This window comes from Cervus elaphus, chromosome 11 (genome assembly GCF_910594005.1).
Source record: "Cervus elaphus chromosome 11, mCerEla1.1, whole genome shotgun sequence".
NCBI classification, from domain to species: domain Eukaryota; kingdom Metazoa; phylum Chordata; class Mammalia; order Artiodactyla; family Cervidae; genus Cervus; species Cervus elaphus.
Window position 1 is genome coordinate 76,623,700 of NC_057825.1, and position 22,191 is coordinate 76,645,890.

At 39.2% G+C, this 22,191-nt stretch overlaps 1 protein-coding gene across 2 annotated transcripts in view; it reads right to left on the reverse strand.

The window, feature by feature from the left end:
- The window catches only part of CAMKMT (calmodulin-lysine N-methyltransferase), a 427,130-nt gene that overhangs the window by 24,395 nt on the left and 380,544 nt on the right, over positions 1-22,191 (reverse strand). The window contains exon 8 of one of the 2 annotated variants that reach the window (XM_043918114.1): positions 1,011-1,085. The exons of the other annotated variant lie outside the window; for it this stretch is intronic. Coding sequence (XP_043774049.1) covers positions 1,011-1,085 — 75 coding nt within the window. The remainder of the gene's footprint in view (positions 1-1,010; positions 1,086-22,191) is intronic. 2 annotated transcript variants of the gene reach the window in all.

The window sequence follows — 22,191 nt, forward strand, 5'->3', positions numbered from 1 at the left end:
TCATAGTGTCATTTTAAAAATCATTCAGTTCAGTTCAGTTCAGTCGCTCAGTCGTATCCGACTCTTTGCGACCCCATGAATCGCAGCACACCAGGCCTCCCTGTCCATCACCAACTCCCGGAGTTTACTCAAACTCATGTCCATTGAGTCATTAGAAAACTACAAATAAGATCTTACTCTTAACAGGAAAAATTGTGAATTGTCACGTTTCTCATATGCTGAAATAATTATTCAACACATGAAGAAAATACATAAGATTAGTTGAAATCATTATTAAGGTTTGATACATATTTATCCTGTAACGTAGGGATGAGACTTTCATTAACAATAAGTAGATTGGGCTAAAAGGGAAGACAAAATATCTAATGTAAATTATTTTTAAAAGGCAAGCATCTAACAGAGATTTTACTATTATTATTTGCATAACAATAAAATGGAATTTTATAATTCTTGTTTTAAGTATAATTAAATATCATAATTGAAGACATTGGAAATACTAGATAGCAAATATACATTTCAAGAAAAGCTATTTCCCTAAAGATATTCCACAGATATGTTTATATGCTGGAGTGTATATGTGTGCACACACACATACATCTATATATTCCCTTATATCAATAGTCAGATCTCTCCTAAGAAGTAAGCTAATTGAGCTGTTTGTGTTGATAAACTCCTTTTTCTCCAGACTATTCCTCCCCGAGCCATAATTATTTGCAATTTGCCTAAGTCGTCCATTTACTGATACGTCAAGCATGAAACAGAGGCAATTCCAGAAAATGGAAATGCTTCTCAAAATCAATCTTTGGGAAATAATGTGGTAGAAGTTACTGTGTGATAGAAGACTACCTCGTAACTGTCACATGGAGATGAATATTAATTTGCGGAGGTTACAGCGGCTTTGTGCCTCATTTGTTGACTCTGCTTCACCATCAGCAGAGCAGCACAGCCCAATTACTCCAGCAAAGCTATTTTTTTTTCTAACAGGAGTTTTATGATTTTTATGTACTTACCAGTCAGCACACATAACAATGTCAAAATGTCCTTCCAGTTGAGAGACATCTGTCTCATTATCCCATCGTAAAACGCTTGAGAAGAAAAAGATTTTAAAAATTATACTTAGGGTTTTTTTTTTAAACTTTTGATTTTGAGCTATTAACATTATTTTTGTGGCACTTGAAATTATTTAAAAGGTATATACAAATTATTTCAAAAGGCATAATAATAAGAAAAAAAAAACTAGGGATGTAACTGTCTGTTCCATATTTTATTTAGTCTTCAAATCTAGGAGAGGAAGAATTCTCCATTCAAATACAATAGTTAGGTTTTTGCTAGTTTTTATAGGCTTGTGTAGACATACTAGGGAAAAATATCTTATCTTGACCAGCATCATTAGAATGAGTCCAGACTCTTAACATCAATGAAAGCACATAATGAAAGCAAAGTCCTCCCCATCTACTGGAATACAAACTTATACAAAGTAAATGATTTACATGGTTAAAAATCTTCCTTGCTAGGCAGAGGACATAGATTCGATCCCTGGTCCGGGAAGATCCCACAAGCTATGGGGCAACTAAGCCCTTGCACCACAGCTACTGAAGCTCACGAGCCTAGAGCCTGTGGTTTATATCAGGAGAAGCCACTGAAATGAGAAGCCTGTGAATGGCAACTAAGGTAGCCCTACTTGCTGCAACTAGAGAAAGCCCACACAAAGATGAAGACCCAGCATAGCCAAAATAAGTAAGTAAATATAAAATATAAGATAAATGATGTGAAACTTAGTGCTTGGCATATCAGCTGCATTTCTTATTGATTACTACTTTGGCAAGATGGAAGAAAAGAATACCAACTTTCCTTTGGGAGTTCTCAGTTTTCAGGCATATTTTAAAATTCACCTTTCCGGACTTTTAGTCTCTACAAGAAGAAGAGGTTTTAAACCTCATGTAATAACAATAATTAATAAGATGTATTTGAAAATTCTAGTTATTCTTATGATGCCAACCAGAGATGCTGTTACTCTCAATTAATAACTGTGATGATTAGCATTTTATCATATTAAAGTATTTAATGACTCCTCTTCCCACCTCATCAACTGTGATTTGCAGTATTACTTTCCAAAGTGAAATTCTGCTCCTATTATCTATTTTGATTATCATTTAAAACTAAACTGAGTGAGCACAGCCTACTCTGTCTAGTTATATTTGCTTATCTTGGTGGGTTCTTTATTTCTGCTAGATCTTCTCTTGTTTGGATATAGAAATAAGTCTTATTTTAGTAAGTCCTAAAGTTCTTTTCAAATATTAATACATTAATATACATCTATGCTGGTAACTTTTTTAAGGTAGAAAGATTAGCCACATCACCATGAAAATACCTGTACAGACTGAACATCAGTTAGTCATTCACTCATTTGGCTCGTCCTTAGTGGGTACCTACTATGTGGCAGGCCCTGCTATGGGTCACAAGCCATGCTTCACAGAGGCAGCCTTGGCTACATAAACCTGTATGTCAGATGTTGGGCCCTGTGAGTTATGGAAGCATGCAGACTCAGAGCTCCACGGAGGGTTTTCCAGAAGCAGATAACCTCTTTGTTCACAGGTCCTGTGACACAGGGACGAGCTTTATAAATTCACTGTAGTGTTGTACTCGCCCAGGCCTATTGGAGAGCTGAGAAATGGAGGAGACCAGGAAACCCTTAAGATATTAATGCTGTTTCATTGCTAGATTGATTCCTCAATCACACACTTGGGGAGGATGGGAAACAACCAACACCACCTTTTCTAGAAACGCTGAGGCTTCCAAGTGCAGCCGGGACTCAGGCTCAGTGGGAGAGTGAGCCCTCATCAGAAACCTGAGCGTCTCTGAGAGTTTCCACATGAACAAGACAATTTAAACTATAAAAGTAACATCTCCATTACATAAATTTTGGGGAAAAAAAGAAAAGTATTAAAAGTACTTATCATCTTACCATTCATAAACCATCATTTAGAAGATCCTTCTAATATATGTGTAATGACTAACGCACCAGAACAGAAACTGCAGGAAATGCTGTGGTGAGATTGGATATTGGATTTCTGAGGGCTTTAGACCCTCAGTTTGATAAAGACCAACCAGACAGACGGGGATGTAAACAGCAGTGGGTTGTGGGTTGGTACAGCAGAGGTAACGAGCCGTGATTCTAAAAGAAACGGGAATGCTCAGCTTGGCCACGTGGACCAGAACACATTCCCTAAAGGCATTTTCCCCCACTTTTCATGAAGTGTGTGGCTATGCTGTTCCCATAACTGCAAGCAAGGAACAGAGAGGGACAGGAGGATGGACAGAGTCCAGTTTTGGCATGACAGACGTGGTGGTGGTGGTAGTGGTTGGTGCCGGTTTAGTCGCTAAGTTGTGTCCAACTCTTACAACCCCATGGACTGTAGCCTTCCAGGCTCCTCTGTCCATGGGATTTCACAGGTAAGAATACTGGAGTGGACTGCCATTTCCTTTTCCAGGGATCTTCCTGACCCAGGGATCGAACCCATGCCCCCTGCATTGCAGGTGGATTCTTTACCAACTGAGCCACCAGGGAAGCCCATGACAGACATACCTAAGTTTAAACACTGGTTCCTTCCTTTACCAGCTGTGTGACTTGGGCAATTATTTCACTTCCCTGAGTTTGTTGTCTTATCTGTAAAATGGAGATAACAATGGCCACCTTCTTGACCAATGTAAGGGCACCATTCACACTGTATTCTGAGTTCTATTGGTCACACAGCATACAAGAAACTGGTGCCTCCAGGAGTGGCGGACTCAAGTGGCTTCTATCCGGGAAGGCTAGAGATGATCGACTTCAATATTCAAGGAGCTGGTCCTTCCAACTCCTCTCTTCTGAGGGTCTTGCCCTCCCTCTCCTCTGACACTCAGGTGACAGTCATGTACACTGCTGCTGCTGCTGCTAAGTCGCTTCAGTCGTGTCCGACTCTGTGCGACACCATAGACGGCAGTCTACCAGGCTCCCCCGTCCCTGGCATTCTCCAGGTAAGAACACTGGAGTGGGTTGCCATTTCCTTCTCCAATGCATGAAAGTGAAAAGTGAAAGTGAAGTCACTCAGTTGTGTCTGACTCTTAGCGACCCCATGGACTGCAGCCCACCAGGCTCCTCCATCCATGGGATATTCCAGGCAAGAATACTGGAGTGGGATGCCATTTCCTTCTCCAGTCATGTACACTAGAGCAGTACTTTAGCTGTGAGGGAGGACCAGATTTTTTGTTATTGTTTATAGCTAATCTATTGCAGTCCATTACTTTTGTAAAATACAGTAACAGATGAATAGACAAATGAGATTTTAAAAAAGCAAAGACATTCTAAATACAAGTCCACTGATCATAGGCTTAGATGGCACAGTAGTGTTTCCAAACATTTCCTTCCATTTCTGAACTTACCTCCTTGCAGCTCAGTAATGTATAGTTTGCAAACTGATACCAGTCTTTGGCCTCCTCATTAAGTAGCCCGGCTCTCAGTCCTGGTCTTTACCGATAACTGTAACACTGAACTACTCTCCAACAGCCCCACTTCTCACAGTTCACCTCTTCTAGTAAGGACTCTGATTCAAACTATTCTTCAATCTTCTGTTCAGTTCAGTTTCTCAGTCATGTCTGACTCTTTGCAACCCCATGACACACCAGGCCTCCATCTCCATCACCAGCTCCCGGAGTCCACCCAAACTCATGTCCATTGAGTCAGTGATGCCATCCAACCATCTTATCCTCTGTCGTCCCCTTCTCCTCCTGCCCTCAATCTTTCCCAACATCAGGGTCTTTTCAAATGAGTCAGCTCTCCGCATCAGGTGGCCAAAGTATTGGAGTTTCAGCTTCAACATCAGTCCCTCCAATGAACACCCAGGACTGATCTCCTTTAGGATGGACTGGTTGGATCTCCTTGCAGTCCAAGGGACTCTCCAGAGTCTTCTCCAACACCACAGTTCAAAAGCACCAACTCTTTGGTGCTCAGCTTTCTTTATAGTCCAACTCTCAGCACATCCATATATGACTACTGGAAAAACCATAGTCTTGACTAGACAGACCTTTGTTGGCAAAGTAATGTCTCTGCTTTTTAATATGCTATCTAGTTTGGTCATAACTTTCCTTCCAAGGAGTAAGCGTCTTTTAATTTCATGACTGCAATCACCATCCACAATGATTTTGGAGCCCCCCAAAATAGTCAGCCACATTTCCACTGTTTCGCCATCTATTTGCCATGAAGTGATGGGACCGGATGCCATGATCTTCGTTTTCTGAATGTTGAAAAAGCCAACTTTTTCACTCTCCTCTTTCACTTTCATCAAGAGGCTCTTTAGTTCTTCTTCACTTTCTGCCATAAGGGTGGTGTCATCTGCATATCTGAGGTTATTGATATTTCTCCCAGCAATCTTGATTCCAGCTTGTGCTTCATCCAGCCCAGCATTTCTCATGATGTACTCTGCATATAAGTTAAATAAGCAGGGTGACAATATACAGCCTTGACGTACTCCTTTTCCTATTTGGAACCAATCTGTTGTTCCATGTCCAGTTCTAACTGTTGCTTCCTGACCTGCATACAGATTTCTCAAGAGGCAGGTCAGGTGGCCTGGTATTCCCGTCTCCTTCAGAATTTTCCACAGTTTATTGTGATCCACACAGTCTTCAATCTTACTGGTCTACAATCTGCTGACCTTCTTACACTGTCACTGGTCCTTTCCTTCATGTTTATCTTCCCTACTTACCCAGCCAGGCCCTACAGCTAACCGTCTTAACTACTCCCTGGTGCACACCCTTTGCTATCTCATCCCTTTCTTGCATTCTCATATTTGTTAAATCCAGCTCTCCGCCTGCTCCAAGACGGCATCTGTGCAGCTAAATGTGGTTGGAGAAACACACAAGCATCCTGACTGGCTTTGCTTTAAATTCATGACCATGGTGACTTCCCTGGAGGTCCAGTAGTTAAGACTCTGCCTTCCAATGCAGGGTGTACAGGTTCAATCCCTGGTTGGGAAGCTAAGGTCCCACATGCCTTGTGGCCAAAAAGCCAAAAAACATAAAAGATAAACATAAAAAAAAAAAATTGTGACCACGAACCACAAGCAGATTCTTTATGTTTGGCAGTTGTTTTTTCATTTTCCTTCTCCATTTACTCTCCCAGTCTCCTACCTCATTATTTTGTACCAACTTCACTCTTTTCAAAATTCTAACACTTCCTTCTTTATCCTTACTTTCAGCTCATGCCCTTGCTTCCTACTTTACTGTCAAAATTGCAGCAATCAGATGAGAACTTCCACAAACTCCCACCATCACACCTACATTCCTAGCAGCATCTGCACCTGCGTACTCTGTTTCCTATCTATTATCATGAATGAATTAGCCATACTCTTATCTAAAGCCAGTACTTCCTCTTAAAGACGAGGGCCATTCCCCTTTCATTTATTCTACAGCATGCTGCTGCTAAGTCGCTTCAGTCATGTCCGACTCTGTGTGACCCCATAGATGGCAGCCCACCAGGCTCCCCTGTCCCTGGGATTCTGCAGGCAAGAACAGTGGAGTGGGTTGCCATTTCCTTCTCCAATGCGTGAAAGTGAAGTTGCTCATTCATGTCCGACTCTTGGCGACCCCATGGACTGCAGCCTACCAGGTTCCTCCATCCATGGGGTTTTCCAGGCAAGAGTACTGGAGTGGGGTGCCATTGCCTTCTCCGATTCTACAGCATAGTTCTAAAAATTCTTCCTTCTGTCTCCTATATTATCAGAGTTCTCTCCTCTCTACTGGATTACTTCCATCAGTATTCAAACATTCAAGCAGCTATTTCCCCTATCTTAAAATATCCTCTCTTCACTCCACCCTCCCTTCTGGTTATTGCTCCAATTCCCTCTTACATCTCTGTAGCAAAACTGCATGAAAAAGTTGTTTAAACTCTATTTTCAATTTCTCTCCTCCCAGTCAGGCTTTTGTCCCCACTGTTTCACCAAAAATGCTCTTGTAAAAGTCACTAAAGATCTCCACATTGTTAAATTCAGCTCAGTTTTTACTCTTCATCTTATTTAACCTACCAGTCTGTACCATTCCCATTAGCTCCAGACTCATATATCCAACTTCCTATTTTAATATTGCCACTTGGGTGTCTAATAGACATCTCAAACTCAGTATCTCCAATAGAGAATTCCTCGTCATCTTTCCCCAAATTCATAGCATTCACTGCCTTTCTCATCTTGTTAACTCTCAGGCCAAAAACCTTGACTGTATCCTTGACTTTTACTTTTCTTACACCCCATGTTGACTATGCCAGGAAATGCAGTTAGTTCCACTTTTGAAATATGTCAAAATCCAAGTTTTCTCTATTTCCACTGCTCCCATCCTGGTCTAAACTACCACCTTCTCTAATCTGAATTACTGTATAGTCTCCTAATTGGTTTTCCTGCTATAATCCTACATTTCCTGCTCAAGGGAGCAGCCAGGCAGATCTTTTTAAAATGCATATGAAATCAGGAGCCTTCTCTGTTTACTACCTTATAATGGCTCCTCTCTTCACACAGAGTAAAAGCCACAGTCTTTACATTGAACTATAAGACTCTGTGCAATCTAGGTACCATTCTGATCTCAGCTCCCATTACTCTCCCCCTTATCCCCTTTGCTCTAGCAACACCAATCTCTTTATGATTTCTTGAATACACTAGGGATATATTTCTCCCTTAAGGCCTTTAAGTTGGCTGCCTCCTCAGTGCGATGCCTTTCCTCCAGACAGCCCTAGGGCTTGTTCCCTTATCTCCTTCCAGTCTTTGCTTGAACGTCTTATGTTCTCAGAGTGGCTTATGCTGATCATCCGACTTAAAGCTGTAATCATTCATTTCTACTGCAGCATTCCTGGACCCCCTTAACTTGCTCTTCATTTTTTTAATAGCAATTATTACCTTTAATATGCTATATAACTAAATCATTAATTTTTAAAATTCTTTTTCTCCAGTAGAAGATAAGCATCCTAGGGAAAGAGATTTCTAAAATCTGTTCTGTACTATGATGTATTTTTCACTGCTTAGAACAGTCCGTGACACATAACATCTGCTCAGTAAACACGCCATTTGAATGAACTGTGTATGAATGTACCCAGCAGAGTGTCTGGCACATAGAAGGCACTCAAGAAACAGAGGTTCCTACATTAAGTTGTTCTTTGAATAGAATGTGTAGATTAGGTAGACATGGAGCCCACTTAAAATGCTTTCTCAGGATTTCTACTTTAGGTAACGATGGAGTTAACAAGCACCTTGTTTACCCTACTGCCCCAAACAACTAAAAGCTATAAAATAATAGTTTTGTATTTTATAATATATAAAGTAACAGTTTTATTTATTTAAAATATATAAATAATAGTTTCCAAGACACTAAGAGTCAGCAACAAATGATGGTCATCCTTGAGCGAGGGGTAAAAATAAAATGAGCCCTACCATTGCCCCATTCTACTGCCTTGAGAGAGTTTCCAGGCCACAGTACGAGGAGGGTAAACTGAGCCGGAACTAGGTGGACTCTCTGAGCCAAGGAGATGGTGCTAAGAATCTGAGGAAACCGAGACAGTTATCGTTTCCAGTGTCGAGGACCAGATAGGAGAGTGCTGCACAGAGACAGTCTATGGACAGTCCTGCTGAGAAGTATTCTGCAGGGTACTGATTGCAGCATGTGTGTGAGGAAGCTCCTTGAGGTTGGAAAAGAACCACCTGAGCAGATTGGAGGGGACTGGCCATTGCTCACACAGGGCCAGGACGTGCAGCTGTTCTCACCAGCCAGACTACAGAGCCTCACAATCCACAGGGCACTGAGTAGTGTTCTCAGGCGGACCTTGTCTCAGCAGTGGAGAATAACTAGCTCTAGACTAAACGCTGCTTTGGTTCTGCCGAATAAATCTTAAAAGTGATACTCAAAAGGATCAAATTATTTCAAAATAATGTAACTGTGTCCCAGAACCAAACAGAATCCTTTATAGAAATATAAAAACATTCAGATACTAGTAAAGTAAAATTCAAAATACTTGGTATACAATTGAAGATTACCAGACATGCAAAAAAGTCAAATAATAAAGCCCATAATGAGGAGGAAAACTGAGTAATTAAACTTGACACAGGTGTCAGAATTCACAAAGGTATTAAACTAGGTATCACAATATTTACTGTATTAAAAAGGTAAAAAAAAAGGTAAGTAGAGACACAAAGGATACTTTGAAAGTACTTCTGAGGAAGACTACAATGTCTGAGAAGAAAATACGTTAGATGGAATTCAAAGAAAATTACACATTGCAGGAGAAAAAAATTAGTGAACTTGAAGACAAAGCAATGGATACTATCCAAAATGGAAATATAAAGAGAAAAAAAATAGAACTAAAACAAAAGAATATCAGCAAGTGAGCTGTGAAGCAAATTTGTGTCCTAATATATGTGTTATTGGAGTCCCCAAAGGACAAAAGAGGGGGAGACAGAAAAAAATATTTGAAGAAACAATGGCTAAAATATTTTCAAATTTAATAAAAACTATTAACCCACAGATCAAGAAATTTCAACAAACTCCAAGCACAAGAAACATAAAACTACAAGGCAGATAGTAAATTCAATCAAATTGTCTGAAAACAGTGATAAACAGAAAATCTGAAAAGCACCCAGAGGAAAAGACACATTATTCAAAGAAAGATATGGATGATAGTATATTTCTTTTGAGGAATATGCAGATCAGGAGCCAGTGGAGTGACATCTTTAGAGTACTAAAAGGGAAAAAGGATGCCAACCTTGTGTATGGCCAACCTATTGCATGGACAGTTACAATATTTTTTTTTAAAGGTGAAACAGATGTTTTCAGACATACAAAAGCTGCAAGAATTAATCACCAGCAGATGTGTACTACAAAAAGTGTAAAGAAAGTCTTTTAGGTAGAAGAAAAATCAATACCAGATGAAAATATGGATCTACAGAAAGGAAGGATGAGAACTATAAATTATAACTATGTGAGTAAATATATAAGATTCTTTTCTTATTATTTAACCATCTTAAAAATACAGTTGACTGGTTAAACAAATAAGTATTGTGGGGTTTATAACATATGAATAAATAAAATAGAGAATAATAATAGCCTAAGACTGGGAAGGGAGTAATAAAAGTATACTTTTATAAAGTTTTTATAGGATAAATGAAGTGGTATATCATTTAAGGATAGATTGTGGTAAGGTAAAGGTATATATTATAAAACCTAAAGCAACCACCAAAGTATCTATATCATATATACATCATGATCAAGTCAGGCTGATCAAGTGAGGGAATGAAAGAAATTTGGTTTCATATTTTAAAATTAATCAATATAATTCATCATATATAGGAACTAGAAAAATGTGATAATTTCAATAATTGCAGAAAATCCACTGACAAAGTTGAATATCTATTTCTGATGAAAATTCTCAGAAACCAAAGAAAAGAAGGGAACTTTCTTAACTTGAAGAAGATTATCCATGAGAAATCTGTAGCTAGCATCGTATCACATTTGAGCTTCCCCAGGGGGTCAGCACTAGAAACTCTGCCTACAATGTCGGAGATGCAGATTCAGTCCCTGGCTTGCAAAGATTCCCTGGAGAAAAAAATGGCAACCCACTCCAGTATCCTTGCCTTGGAAATCCCACGGACAGAGGAGCCTGGTGGGCTACAGTCTGTGGGGCCACAAAAGAGTCATCCATGACTAAGCCACCAATCAACCAACATCATACTTAATGGTGAAAGACCAGATGCTTTCTACCTAACATCAGCAACATGAAAATGATGTTTTCTCTTACTATTCAATATTGCACTAGAGATTCTAGCCAGTGCAATAAGGAAAGGCAAAAAAGACATCAAGAGTGGAAAGGAAGAAGTAAAATAGTCTTTATTAGTGGGCAATATAATCGTCTATGTAGACTATCTAATGAGATAGACTTAAAAGTAAGTATAACTAATAAGTGAGTTTAACACAATTATGGGATACAAGATTAACATACAAAATTTAATTGTATTTATACAAACAACAGATAATTGGAAATTTGAATTTCTAATTCCATATCATTTACAATAATATTTTAAAAAACATACCATTTATAATAGCATAAAATATGAAATAGTATTTCAGTGGACAAAGTGGGTATTTTCAACAAAGAGTGCCTTAATAATTAGATATCCATATTTAAAAACCTTAAATCCATATCTCACATCATATGGATGTGAAATGGGTCAACTTAAAATAGATCAGAAGCCTAAATGGTAAACCTAAAATTATAAACCTTGTAGATGAAAATACCAGAGAAAATCTTTGTAACCTTACCTTAAGAAAAGATTTCTTAGATATGATACAAGATGCATGATCCATAAAAGAAGACATTGGTAAATCAGACTTTATCAAAATTAAAAATTTCTGCACTTTGAAAGATGCCAGGAGGAGAATGGAAAGACAAACTACAGGCTGGGAGAAAATAGCATATATTTTTGCAAATCATGTATTTGATAAAGAGTTTATATCCAGAACATATAAAGAACTCTGGGTGTGTTAACAATAAGAAAACAAGCAACCCAATTTTTTAAAAAAATGTGTAAGGCATTTGAATAGATACTTCACCAAATAAGATATGTAAGTGGCAAATAAGTACATGAAAAGGTACCCAACATCATTAGTCATTAGGGAAATTCAAATTAAAACCCTATTGAGATTATCACTATATACATATTAGAAGGGCTATAATTTAAAAGATTGACTACACTGAGAGGTGATGACAATGTGAAAAAATGGAATTCTCTGACACCACTGAGGGGAATATAAAATACAACCACTTTGGAAAACAGTTTGGCAGCTTCCTTTAAAAGTTAAATCTATGCCTATCTAAGATCTAGCTGTTCCAGTTCTAGGTATTTATCCTAGAGAAGTGAAAGGATATACCCATATAAAACACATATCCATCTAACCATATGTGTACACAAGTGTTCATAACAGGTTTACTTGTAACAGCCCCAGACTGGCAACAACTCAAAGTTCATTAGTGGGTGAAAGGGTAAAAAAAATTGAGGTACAGCCATACAGTGGGAGACTGCTCAGAAATAAAGTGGAAAGGACTATCTATTGATATATGCAACAACACAGGTGATCTCAAAATAATTTTGCTGACTGAAAGGACACTGAGGGGAAAAGCACATACTGAATGATTTCATTTATTTAAAACTTTAGAAAACATAAACTAATATATAATAAAAGAAAGCAAATCAGTGGTTTCCTGGAGAGGGAGGGAACGTCAAGGGTCAGAAAGGAGGGGGTGATAAGACATGATCAGTATTTCAATTATGGTGATGGTTTCACGGGTGTATACAAATTTCAAAACTTATAAAATTATACATACAGTTTATTGGATTTCAATTTTACCACAATGAAACAGTTAAAAATTTAAAAAGATATGCTTTCTGAAAGACAGCAGGATATATACACATACATATAACTAGGTCCCTTGCCTATATGAGCTTACAATCTAAGGTATAACAATCATAGGTAAAGACATGTAAAAATGGTTTTATCAAACACCCAAATCATGTCAATGTGTTACTTGTAATTGACAGTAAAGTAAAACGTATGTATCTCCATTTTATTTCATCATCATATCAAAATTTCGTTTGAAATGGATTACAAAGCAAAGTATCATTTTATAGATAGAAACAGAAAATCAATAATCATTACAGGACACATGCTTGAACAACCTTAATATTTATAAGCATGTCAAACCTGTTGAGTTTAATGGTATAGTACAATAGAAAGAATACTGGGCTTCATAGCTCAGAAGCTCTGAGTTCAAATACTAGCTCCTTCACAAGCTAAGAGATGATTGGAATATCACTGCCCTCAAATATAAAAAAAGAGACAGTAATAGTGGCATTCCATGATGATAATGAATTGAATGAGATAGAGTAATACAAGTGTATTATGGGTGCTCAATAAATATTAGTTTCCCTTCCCTTACTCTTGCACTAACTTATGTCTTTTCATTCTGGCTTTGAGGCTGGAGTTTCAACCTGAAATGCAGAGCCAAGTCAATTTCTAACAGGACTCTCACCCTGTGATCTAAAATTCACACTGAAAAAAATTTCTCAGTAGATGACCTTGCTGAGAGCCTGAGATTAGCTGATCCCATCTTTTCCCTCTTTACCTTTTCTCTCTCTTGTCACAAAGGAAGCAGGGTCACTCATCCTTTGAAAGAGAATCCACTCCCAACTTGTGTGCAGGATAAAATCACTCCTTCCTCGTTCCTCTAAGTGCAGAGATTTGCAAACTTGGGTGTATATCAGAATCCTCAGAAAGTCTGTTAAAATACAGACTGCTGGGTTTCAATCCCAGAGTTTCTGATTCAGTATGTCTGGGGTGAAACAAACTGAGATGCTTGAGAATCTGCATTTCAAACAAATTTCCAAGTGATGCTGAGGCTGCTGGTCTGGGGGCTTTATTTTGAGAAGTACTACTCTAGGTCCTTGTTCCATCCAACGCCGGGCCCCATCACACTCATTTCTTCTTCCTCAGCTGTTGTGGCGTGCCTGCCAACATGCCCAGCTCTCCCAGCAACTCTGCTTCCCTCTAGTCCCCATCCTATTTCTCTTTCCCTTTGCCATCAACATTTTGCAGGAACAGCCTATTCTCATTACTTCACCTGCCCTGGCAGTAGGACTTTTCTCACAACAGTCACTGGAACTGCTCTGCAATTTGCTTGACCTCCAGCAATCTTCAGCAGCTGACACTGCTGATCACCCTCTCCTTGAAATTCTCTCCTGGACTTGCTTCCCACCTTGCATGGTCCCAGCCTGAACTAGCCTTCCTGTCTCCAGTCCTTTCTCAGTATCCCTTTCAGGCCCCCCGTTTCTCCACTCCTGAAACATAGTCATTTCCCAAGGTTGTGTCCTTGGCCATCTTCTCTTCTGATTCTCCAGCTTCCATAGTTCTGCTCTTATCTCTTGATTTTGATCTCCAAATCTTCTAGCACATTTTCCTGAGATTTGAACCTTTATTCTTCACCATGTCCTACTTACAGTTACAAAGCAAATACATATTTATGTTCTACAGCCACCTCCAATGTAGCATGTTCCAGACTGCTGTCTATGACTACTCTTCCAGTTTATTTCCCACTCCCAGCAGCTTCTCTAGAATGGGCTCCCTATTTGTTCACCATTTTCCATTCTCATTCAGGCCTGGACTACCTCTTTCCCTTTCTCTGGAATTACCAAGAAGCCTTTGAAAGAGAAACAAACAAACAGAAAACTCTTCTTATTGTAAAATAAAACACTGAGAGAGAAACCCATGAAATAAATACATGCCTTAACTAATTATTATGTGGCAAGTACCCCTGTAACCACCAGTCAAATCAACAAATAGAACCTTGCCCCACACCTCACAAGTCCATTTAGAGGCTATGTCCCATTCACCTCCCCCTCTGCCCCAATGCAATGACTTCTGAAATGTTCTGTTGGCTCTTCCCATTCATCACAGCAGGTAACTACCTTTGCCTGGACATATCTTTCCTACTTCTATGCCTTTGACTGTGTCCTCCCTGCTTTTCATACCTAGAATGCCCTCTTCAGCTGTTTTTCTTCACTTGCATTTCATTTGCTAAACCAAAGCCCAACCACCACCTCCTTTATAAAAAGCTTTCTCAGATGCCTTCACCTTGAGTTGGCAGCTTGTGTCTTAATACTTAAACAGAGTGACTGACCCAACGAGAGAGCAGGCTTTGGCTTATATCTTGATGACTGGAAAGTGTTTGCCTCTCATCTGCATATCTTGAGCTTCCTAAGGCAGAAACCTCACTTTACTCATCTTTGTAACCCCTGATGAGCCCATCACAGTGCCTTATGTGTAGCAGATGCTAAATTACATTTGATTCCATTGAAATTAATAACACAAGTTGTACTAGTCATAATCATAGAATCAGAGACATTTGAAATGGAAAACATAATTAGTAAAACTATCAATGTGTCTTTCATTCTGAAATCTCAAAACAGTTTACCAGACCTCCTTAACCAGTGTAGAACACACTGCTCACCAACATAGGGGGTTCCTGACTGCGTGCTCAGCTGCTTCAGTCTTTGCGACCCTAGGGACTGTGTGTGGCCCACCAGGCTCCTCTGTCCATGGGATTTCCCAGGCAAGAATACTGGAGGAGGTTGCCATTTCCTCTTTCAGGGGATCTTTCTGACCCAGGGATGGGACCCTAGTCTTTGGCATCTCCTGCATTGGCAGGCAAGTTCTTTAACACTAGCGCCACCTGGGAAGCCCAATAGGGTGTTCAAACGTTAGGCAAATCTTCTGGACTCTGAAGTAAGTTTTTTGTCCATTTAATTGCAAACAGAAACACAGAACAAGAGGATGGGATCAGCTTTAAAGTCAGTCAGGAAACATAGGAGTGATAACCTGGAGCAGCAGGTCTCAAACTTTAGTATCAGAATCATCTGTAGAGTTTACAGTGATTTAAGAAAAACAATCTGATTATCTCTATACATGCTGAAAAGGCATCAGCTAAAGCTCCAGATGGATTTATGAAAAAATCTTTTAAAAACAGGAAGAGAAAATTCCTTACGAAGATAAAAATATCATTTCTTTTTCAACTCATAGGCTAATGCACATTTAATGGCGAAACACTTTATCAACAAAGTGTTTGTTTCCCAACAAAGTTAGACTCAAACATATTATTTAATATCATTCTGGGATATTTTTTAATCCAATAAAAGTATACAAGAGAAGGAAAAAAGATACAAGAATCAGAAAGAAGGAACAAGTCTCATCATTTGCAAATGATGTGATTGTTTATTTGGAAAATTCAAGAGACTAGGTTGACAAGGTATTAGAAGTAATAACTCATTGAACTGACTAAACATTTGCTAGACAAAACCCTATAGCTTTCTTTATATACACACATACAAATAAGATAATAGTTAGAAAATATAATGAAAGAAAAGATCTCATTTATAAAAGAAACAGAAAAAGGTAGTTTCTAAAAATAAACTTAGAAATGAAACATTTTAAATGCTAGTGAAACACCTAAAAAAGCTTAAAAAGAAAACTACTTGCTCTTAAATAGAAGATTCAGAGTCATAAGACAGCATCTTAGTAAATTAATTTCTATATATATTTTCAGGCAAAATGAAAATACCACCATAATACAAATAGCAACATGATTTTAGAATATTCTAGGAAGAAGGAATAATGGCAAGAGACTAGTTTTTATAGATATGAAAATATATTACAAACTTTAGTAATTTACACAGTTTGATACGGCTGTATGAATAGACAAAGTCCACTTCTGAAAATTTGCTCTGTAGATATTTGTTGTTGCTCAGCCACTCAGTCGTGTCCAACTCTTTGCAACCCCATGGACTGCAGCACGTCAGGCTTCCCTGTCCTTCACCATCTCCTGGAGCTTGCTCAAACTCATGTCCATTGAGTCAGTGATGCCATTTAACCATCTCATCCTCCACCGTCCCCTTCTCCTCCCACCTTCAATCTTTCCCAGCATTAGGGTCTTTTCTAATGAGTTGGCTCTTTGCATCAGGTGGCCAAATTACTGGAGTGTCAGCTTCAGCATCAGTCCTTCCAATGAATATTCGGGGTTGATTTCCTTTAGGATTAACTGTCCTTGTATTCCAAAGGACTCTCAAGAGTCTTCTCCAACACCACAGTTCAAAAACATCAATCTTTGGTGCTCAGCCTTGTTTATAGTCCAACTTTCACATCCATACATGACGACTGGAAAAACTATAGCTTTAACTATATGGATCTTTGTCAGCAAAGTAATGTATCTGCTTTTTAATATGCCATCTAGGTTTGTCATAACTTTTCTTCCAAGGAGCAAGCATCTTTTAACTTTGAAGCTGCAGTCACCGTCCACAGTAATTTTGGAACCCAAGGAAATAAAAGTCTGTCACTGTTTCCACTGTTTCCCCATTTATTTGCTATGAAGTGATGGGACCGATGCCATGATCTTAGTTTTCTGAATATTGAGTTTTAAGCCAGCTTTTTCACTCTTCTCTTTCAATTTCATCAAGAGGCTCTTCAGTTCCCCTTCTCTTTCTGCCATTAGGGTGTTTCATTTGAGAGTGTTCCATTTTCATTTCATGAGTAACTAAAAAAAAAAAAAACCATGATGGAGCAAAATATCCTAATACTGATTGCCTCATTTTAACCCAATTGAGCACACAGAAAAGTGGGGTTCTGGGAGCTTTGCCTTAATAGCAGAGACATGAAAAGAGAGCTTCCTGAAGCTGTGGCGTGTGACACTGCTGCACGCACACACACACACAGCCTTTTCCTGCTTTGCCAAGAACAAGTCAACAAGTCTGAGATTTGTGACCCTGACCCACATATCATCTGCATATCTGAAGTTATTGATATTTCTCCCAGCAATCTTGATTCCAGCTTGTGTGTCATCCAGCCCAGCATTTCGCATGATGTGCTCTGCATAGAAGTTAAATGAGCAGGGTGACAATATACAGTCTTCACATACTCCCTTCCCAATTTGGAACCAGTCTATTGTTCCATGTCTGGTTCTAAGTGTTGTTTCTTGACCTGGATACAGGTTTCTCAAGAGGCAGGTAAGGTGGTCTCATATTCCCATCTCTTGAAGAATTTTCCAGTTTGTTGTGATCTACATAGTCAAAGGATTTGGCATAGTCAATAAAATAGAAGTAGATGTTTTTCTGGAACTTCCTTGCTTTTTCAATGATCCAACAGATGTTGGCAATTTGATATCTGGTTCCTCTGCCTTTTCTAAATCCAGTTTGAACATCTGGAAGTTCACAGTTCATGTACTGTTGAAGCCTGGCTTGGAGAATTTTGAGCATTACTTTGCTAGTGTCGTGTGATGAGTGCAGTTGTGTGGTAGTTTGAGCATTCTTTGACATTGCCTTTCTCTGGGATTGAAATGAAAACTGACCTTTTCCAGTCCTGTGGCCACTGCTGAGTTTTCCAAATTTGCTGGCATATTGAGTGCAGCACTTTCACAACATTATCTTTTAGGATTTGAAATAACTCAACTGGAATTCCATCACCTCCACTAGCTTTGTTTGTAGCAATGCTTCGTAAGGCCCACTTGACTTAGCATTCAAGGATGTATGGCTCTAGGTGAGTGATCACACCATCGTGATTACCTGGGTCATTAAGATCTTTTTCTACAGTTCTTTTGTGTATTCTTGCCACTTCTTCTTAATATCTTCTGCTTCTGTTAGAACCATACCATCTCTGTCCTTTATCGTGCCCATATTTGCATGAAATGTAAATATATACTTATTTGCAAATGTAGCTTATATACAGATACATTTCACTGCAACATTGTTTATAACAGCAAAATACAGAAAATAAATCATATCTATTATTAAAGCAAAAATAAATTATTTTTTAGAAATGGATTCTGATCTAACCATTCTCAAAAAAATTTTAAAGATTTCCCCCTTGTCCATTTTACAGTGAGGAACTCCTTTGAACACTAAGACATTTTAATTTGATATGTAAGTTCTATAAAATAAATTTCTATGAAGGAGTGATTTTTCTCTTAAAACTGGAAGACATTTTCTCAGAAGATGTAGCAGTCTTACAGCACATCTGGCTATCAATACAGAACTTGGCCGATTTTTGGAAGTGAGATTTTGACCTTGGTAAAAAGTTGGGATTGGCATGTCTAAACAGTGAACACAAGTTGTTCTAGAAGAAAAGGCTTTAATTTTTAATTTGCTGCAGTTCAAGAAGATTCCTAAAAATACCATGCCCCTCAAATTTAAAATCTGGTTCATTTAAATACAAAAAGGAGAAAAAGTGAAAGTCACTGAGTTGTGTCTGATTCTTTGTGACCCCATGGATTATACAGTTCATGGAATTCTCCAGGCCAGAATTCTGGAGTGGGTAGCTTTTCCCTTCTCCAGAGGATCTTCCCAACCCAGGGATTGAACCCAGGTCTCCTGCATTTGCAGGTGGATTCTTTACCAGCTGAGCCACAAGAGAACCCCAAGAATCCTGAAGTGGGCAGCCTTTCCCTTCTCCAGGGGATCTTCCCAACCCAGGAATCAAACCAGGGTCTCCTGCATTGCAGGCAGATTCTTTACCAACTGTGCTACTGGGGAAGCCCACAAAAATCTCACATACACACACACAAAAGTCCCACAAAAAGGAGAACTCTACCAAAATATCAAAACTAGGTAACATTCACTCTGTGGGAGCTTATTTGTTCAGTACAAAAGGGATATGAACCCTTATATAATGTGTTAAGCAAATAAAATGTGTTAGTAATAGAAAGTACACTTAGTATTTTCATTTTCCCACATCCAAGATAGCAACAGATGGAAACAGGACTGTGCCACCTCTATAATTCTCAGCAGTTCTTGTGATTCTGTTGCCGTAATTCTAGCAAAACTCACTAACAGGTATGTTTTATCAGAAAATTTCTTGAAGAGTGCCTTCAGCTTCCTTATCTCAGTTACCTTCTTCTAACCGTCCTCTTCAGCCTGACAAAGGACAGATAAACACCTACTCACAATGTCAGTTTGTCTACAGATACTGCATGTGCATGCCTGAGAAGAAGCCTATCCTGAAATGAAAGTCAGCTATCTGATATATAAACGATGTCTCAATCTCTAGAGCTTGACTTTCTTCTACTAAAAATTGCTTGGTTCCATAATCTTTACAGATTCATGTCTTACCCTGTTTTTCATTTATCATGTCATTTATTTTATCTTTCAAAAGTGTGCTCCAAATACAAACTTTAAAACCTTTCATGTAATAGGGATAAAGTGTACTAATTGCTTCAGGGAGTATAAAAACATATTAAGCAGAGTCCTTGCCTTTAAGTTCTTCCCAGAATGTGAACTCCAAGAAGGCATGGACTTTCTCAGTTTCATTCATCACTACATCTCTAGCGACTGAAAACAGTAGTTGACAGAGAGAAGATGATCAAAATAATTACCCAAAAAATGAATGAACCAATGTACATGAATAATGAGAGAATATGCCACGTTTGGCCACCTGATGCGAAGAGCTGACTCATTTGAAAAGACCCTCATGCTGGGAAAGATTGAAGGCAGGAGGAGAAGGGGACGACAGAGGATGAGATGGTTGGATGGCATCACTGACTCAATGGACATGAGTTTGAGTAAACTCCGGGAGTGGGTGATGGACAGGGAGGCCTGGCATGCTGCAGTCCATGGGGTCACAAAGAGTTGGACACAACTGAGTGACTGATCTGAACTGAACTGATGCCGTGTTTTCTGGGGGATGATTCTAAGGCCAATAGAAGTTAAAAGATGGCAAAGGTTAGGGCAAGCTGATGCAGTTAGTCTGAGAAAGCAGGGGGAAATGGTAATTAAATTGCAACCCCATGAACTGTAGCCCACCAGGCTCCTCTGCCCATGGAATTCTCCAGGCAAGAATACTGGAGTGGATAGCCAGCCATTCCCTTCTCCAGGGGATCTTCCCAACCCAGGGATAGAACTCGGGTCTCCTGCACTGCAGGCGGATTCTTTACCAACTGAGCCGCCAGGGAAGCCCAGAAGAAAGGATTTAGATGGATAAGGAAAAGGGGAACAAGACTGGCAAAGACTAGCAATGGGGAAAACCAAATATGCTAGAGGAGAGTGAGGAGGCTTGGGTGACCCGAGGAGAGGATGTATGTTGGGGAACAGTGAAAGCTACACTGAATGAAGAGAGTGAGGAAAGTGACAGAAGACTGCAGAAGGCCTGGGAAAGGCAGCAGTTTCATCGCACTTGGTTGGAATTTATATTCTTAAACCATTTTTCATATCCCCAATTTAATCTCTAAAGCAAAATGAACCTCAAGAAGACAAAGATCTTAAAAAGTAGCAGGGCAACTGAGCCCATGGCCAATCCTGGGGGCCCACATAAAGGTAAAATTTGAGTTATAAAAGTCTTAAACATTATTATGCCACAGTTTACTAAAATTAATGGTTTATCAAAGAATAATGAAAAAGTCACAGGTCTAAATTCACTAGCAATTTTCACACAAAGATAAACTCTCTTCTTAAGTAGAAAATTACTTTTAATATCACAGCAGGGTATATTTAATCAATTTTTTAAAATATTGTAACTGTTAATTATTATTAACTGGGGAATGACGCCATTCACTAATTCTGGAACACCTAGAAATATGCAGACATCAGAAGTTCTGAATGGTTCTTTATTAGACAGTCACAGTTTTAAAGACAGCTTCAGATAAACCTAACAATTGAGAAGCTGTAAATATCCTTGCTCTTTCACCAAACTCGAGCTATATTTAGTGGCATGACTTTCTTTGCTCAAGAGTTGTTCGCTATAACTTTGTATTTATGTTCTCACAGGCAGAATACTTTGGGCATATTAGTTAAATTGATAGGTGGCTACATGGATGGACCAGTGAATGAACCATCAAATGACTATATTCAGATTTTTGAGAGGCAATGGCTACATCCTTCACAAATGTGCATCCTAGACCTTCTAGCCAGACCTAAGCTTCCAAGTTTTTGCAAACACATCTTTCCAACTGAGTTATCATCCTTGTGAGCAACAGTCACACTCAGGTTAAAGTGGAACAGAGGGAGTAAGAGTTTGGAAGGCAAGAGCATTTTTCTAGGCAAGGCTGCTGGTGGTTATGAGAGCCGGAGTAGATTTACTGTCAAGCTAATGATGCCTAAACATTGAGAACCCCCTCCCTCACACAGGCCCCTCCCAGGCCCACAAGGAGCCCTAGTGATGGGTTCACATGGTCGTGGCTTCTATACAATTTGCCAAAATCAGGTTTAAGAGAATTCATCCTCCCAAAGAGGACCCTCAATGTAAGTTTCGGGCCCCACCCCACCTTGGTCTGCCCTGTAGGAAGAGGCTGGTCACACAGGAGGAATGCTGGTTCCTGAGACAATTGGCAGGGCAGGGGGAACAGGAGCTTGGGATGCCTGTCAAATTTCTGGGTCGCTTTATCGTTCTTTTTTTAAAACACCAGTTCCTAGGTTCACGGTTCTCATATCACGATTTTCCTTTCTGCTTTTACATCTTCCTTGCAAATGAAGTCACAGGAGACATTCAGCTGTTACAAACTTCATGTCAAGCTTTGAAGTGCTTTTTAATAGCAGAAATATTTGGCTCACGTGTGGGCTTTATAGCTATGGTAAATACCTCTTAGCTATCTGTCGCTAC